Source organism: Palaemon carinicauda, chromosome 12 (genome assembly GCF_036898095.1).
Source record: "Palaemon carinicauda isolate YSFRI2023 chromosome 12, ASM3689809v2, whole genome shotgun sequence".
In the NCBI taxonomy this organism is placed as follows: domain Eukaryota; kingdom Metazoa; phylum Arthropoda; class Malacostraca; order Decapoda; family Palaemonidae; genus Palaemon; species Palaemon carinicauda.
In genome coordinates, this window is record NC_090736.1 from 124,675,199 (window position 1) to 124,680,447 (window position 5,249).

Here is a 5,249-nt window from a genome sequence, read left to right on the forward strand (position 1 = left end):
TGAGAGAACCTCTGGGTAAATTTTAAAGAAAAGTGTAAATAGAACCTCAAGAAAACCTAAAATAGCCCTAGACCTGTCAAAACATCACCAGTAATGAAAACCCTTCAAAACCAGCAATAGAAAGATTTTATGTCAGAACAATAGAAGATATCTATACAGAAAGTACAACCCTAAAACTACATAGAGATAGTGCAAAATTTCCGATTGATAAAAGAGTTGGACAGGGACCCCACATATCATGCCTAGAAGAGGTTTTTAATAATTTAAAATGGGAAAATGTAGGAATTAATATCAATGGGAAATACTTTAACAACTTGAGATTTGTAGATGACATAGTTGTGTTTAGTGAAGCAAGGGATGAATAATAGAAATGCTAGAAGATTTGAATAGAGAAAGCAGTAATGTAGGACTTAAAATGCTGATAAGTAAAACTAAGATAATATTCCATGAGAATGCAGAGACAACTAATAAGAGTTATTAAGGAACCTCAGGAGATTGTTCATGAATATACTTAGGCCAGAAATTGAAAGAAGGATAAATTTAGGATAAAGAGCATTTGGTAGAAAAATAAATATTATGGAATGTAAAATGCCACTTTCACTAAAAAGAAAAGTATATAATGAGATGGTCTTACCAGTATCAACTCATAAATCAGAAACTTGGAGCCTTACTCAAGCCTTAAAGCATAAGCTAATTACAACTCAAAGATCTATGGAAAGAATGATGATGGGAATAACACTAAGAGACAGAAAAAGAACAATATGAATATAAGATCAAGCTGAAGTAGAGGCTATTCTAACCTCATGTAAGAGAAATAAATGGCATGGTCAGGTCATTTAAATAGAAAATAGAATGACAGACAATAGATGAATATTAAGAATAATAGAATGGATCCTAGGGATTATAATAAACCAGAAGGAAGAAAAGACGATGAATTGACGAAATAAGAAAGTTTGCGGTTGTGGACTGGATACAGAAAGACTATATATATATATATATATATATACATATATATATATATATATATATATATATATATATATATATATATATATATATATATATATATATATATATATATATGTATATATATATATATATATATATATATATATATATATATATATATATATATATATATATATATATATATATATATATATATATATATATATATATTTACACACACATAACCTTTTCTGAGTGTAGATAACTTGAAGTGGCGAAAGGGTTTGCGTATTTCCATGATTAATAAAGCTGTACTAGTCAGCGCTATTTATTATTGGCTGCTTTGCTATATGTTTATCAGACGAAAATCTCTTACCATCAGTGATTTGCATTGACATGTCTGAAATCTTTCTCCTGCAGTGGACTAGAAACTGCTACATTTAAAGAAAAAAAAATGGGATTGAAGGAATACAGCTACTTTACTCTATAGAGTATTATTATTATTATCATTATTATTATTATTATTATTATTATTATTATTATTATAATAATAATAATAAAAATGATAATAATAATAATAATAATAATAATAATAATATTAATGATAATAATAATAATAATAATAATAATAATAATAATAATAATAATAATAATAATAATAATAATAATTATTGTTATAATAATAATAATAATAATAATAATAATAATAATAATAATAATAATAATAATAATAATTGTTATTATTATTATTATTATTATTATTATTATTATTATTATTATTATTACTATTATTATTATAATAATAATAATATTGGTAGTTTATCTTCAATGACCAATTTAGATTACAATTGTGTCTTGCTTTTTCTATGAAATCTAATATACCCTTACAATTTATTTCTTCATCACTATCATTAGGGTTTTAAAGGAAAATATAATATCTTGGCCAGTATTGAGAAAATATTGATTTTAAAACATTACTAAATGGAAATAGGATGGTCTATGGTAGCGGATAAATGAAAACAGAAACCATTGTGATATTTGAGTGAATACTCGTAACAACTTGGTACAACCAACTGACAAAGTAACACTCCAAGGTGTGTTATAGTTTGTAATCTGTCTCTGAGCACTGAAATGAATAACGCTGTATATGTTATTAGATAGCCTACTATCTTGTGAATGCATTTCTATTCAAAAGAAAGATACATTCCATCTCTTGTAATTCAACTATAATAAAACGTATGCAAAATATAATAAAGAAAAAAAAACAAGATTAATAACGGTTTCCCAAAGTATTTGACCTAAACTTGCCGTTTATTAATGATGTTTAAAGAAATATACCTAATGATTAATCAAGCTATTAGAATTTGTTGAATATAAGACTAGTTACGGCTGTTTCAAGTTAACGGTAAAAGATGTACAACGACTTTGCATTATGTAGTCTTAGTATGTGCAACGCTGCGGCAGACTACTATTGATATTTCACTTAATACAAGGATAACTTATGATTTAAAGTCTCTCAAAAAGAATAGAATTTTTACTTTATTATCTGAGAAGTATGATTTGACAAGCAAAATCGACTACGCTGTATGATTCTTCAATTTTTTCTTTCTGAACAGTGAAAATCATAAACAAATGTTTTGGGTTTTGTAAGGAACATTTCCTTGGAGTAGGATTTGATAAGCAAAATACCAGGTAACGTGGATAGAGACTGAATGACTGATTTTAGGTTATACAGCTTACATCAAACCTAAAGAGACCGAGCTGATCAGAAGCGATGAAGGTTTTACATAATGCAAATGTTCTCAAATTCCTTTGCTTACAACAGGGTCATTTGAATTTTACATTACGGACGAAAAGTAAAGCCAGAAAAAGAACCATGCCAGGCGACGTCCGCTTAGTAGTGAATATATTCCGAAAAAAAAAATAAGTGCGTGATCACAGGACAAAAATGAGTGTCAAAGTCAGTTCGTACATCACAATTGATAATCATCAAAGGATCTAACACTTTAGTACTCTCGTCTACGGTTACATCATTTGGCTATTCATGCACAGTTATTTATCTTTATCTGTGACTCAAAACTATTGTGCAAATGATCTAGCGCAAAAAATATAATAGTTTAGAGTCTGATAAGCTATTTGATATGGTTAGAAAAAACAATCTGCATGCATTAAGTATTAATGTAATTAGACTTCTCAGAGAATCCTAACTAATATTCCATTAGAATCGATATGTATGCTCTGGAGAGAGAGAGAGAGAGAGAGAGAGAGAGAGAGAGAGAGAGAGAGAGAGAGAGAGAGAGAGAGAATGGGACAAAGAAAGAGATAAAGATGATGAAGCAGACAGATACTCTAGTAGATATATACGAACACGGAAGAGGGTTTATGAGGCCGAAAGTCAGTAGGATATTATCTTTGCGTCGTCCGGAGTGAGTAAAGAAGATTTTACAGCCCCCTAACCGATACTCTAGCCAGTTTATCGTTGGGTTCCATCTTAGGACGGTGGATTTTTTTTTTCTTCCACGACGCGTACTTGCTCGAGATATAAAGTTATAGGAATCGTATCTATGGTTTTTCAGTTTACCAAGTTTCAATGGTTTATTACTTCCACGATAAATAAATAAACATATACTATATATATATATATATATATATATATATATATATATATATATATATATATATATATATAAATTTATATATATATATATATATATATATATATATATATATATATATATATATATATATATATATATATATATATATATATATATATATGTATGTATATTCAAGAATCTAGATTAGGAGATTGTAGGAATTACTATTAATGGGAATACCTCAACAACTTAAGATATGAATTTGACACACTTGCGATCAGAGAATCATGAGATGAATCACGAAAGATGATAAAAATTTGAATAGGGAAAGCAGAAATATAGGACTGAAAATGAATATAAGTAAAAATGAAATTATGTTCAATGGAAATGCTTAGACAACAAATAAGAGTTACAAATGAGCCTCTAGAGATTCTTAATGAATATATGTACTTAGGGCAGAGAGTAGATTTTCCCCACGACACGAGACCGAAATTGAATGAAGGATAATCATGGTAAGAGAGTATTTGGTAAACAAAATAAGACCAAAAAAATAAAATGCCACTTTCTCTAAAAAGGAAAGTATTTAACGAGTTGGTCCTACCAGTATAAACATATACACCAGAAACTGGAACCTTTCTAATCCTTTATAAAATCAGTTATTTACAAATCAAAGAGCTATGAAAATAATAATAAAGGAAAAAACACTAGGAGAAAGAAAAATGAACAAAATAGATATGAGAGTTAACTAAAGTATAGGATAATCTAACGAGATGTAAAAAAAGAAATCGAGATGGGCAGGGCATATATAGGAAATGACAGACAATAGTTGGACATTAAGAATAATAGAAAGGGGAAGGAGAAGTCGAGGGATTGACGAAGTAGAACCTTAGTTCTGCAGTGGACTAGTAACGGCTGACGATATATATATATATATATATATATATATATATATATATATATATATATATATATATATATATATATATATAAATTTATTTCTATTTGAGCACGATATTGTGTTCATTTTCCTCCATATATATATATATATATATATATATATATATATATATATATATATATATATATATATATATATATATATATATATATATATATATGTATATATATATATATATATATATATATATATACATATATATATATATATATATATATATACATATATATATATATATATATATATATATATATATATATATATATATATATATATATATATATATATACTGTTTCTTATATTCATAAACAACATAACACTGTGTGTAGGCAACAGTGTCGTTCGTTGCTTTGCTGAGGATACAAGGATTATGAGAGCAATATCAACTACTACTGATATGGTACTCTTGCAACAGGATCTGAATACTGTTACCCAATGGTCAACTAAGAACAACATGTCATTGCATGAAGATAAGTTCGAGTTTATGAGCCATGCAGTAAATAGGAGGAATCCTTTGCTACGATTATCGTTTACTGCCGACCTATATCAGTATTCAACGTCCAAAGGCACTCTCACTCATTCCGACCAACTGAGAGATCTTGGAGTTACTGTTACCTCGGACCTAAAGTGGACTGCTCATATCAGAGATATGGCCAACAAAGCAAGACAAAAAGCCGGATGGGTTCTCAGCGTCTTCTTTAACCGGAGTCCTACCATCATGCTAACTTTGTACAAGTCTATGGTAC

General features: G+C 28.0%; 1 protein-coding gene across 1 annotated transcript in view; it reads left to right on the top strand.

Moving 5' to 3' along the window:
• Positions 1-4,873: 4,873 nt before the first annotated feature.
• The window catches only part of LOC137651037 (uncharacterized), a 924-nt gene continuing 548 nt past the window's right edge, over positions 4,874-5,249 (top strand). Inside the window, exon 1 of the mRNA XM_068384175.1 lies at positions 4,874-5,249. This exon is cut by the window's right edge and continues 548 nt beyond it. Within this exon, the coding sequence (XP_068240276.1) occupies positions 4,874-5,249 (376 nt within the window).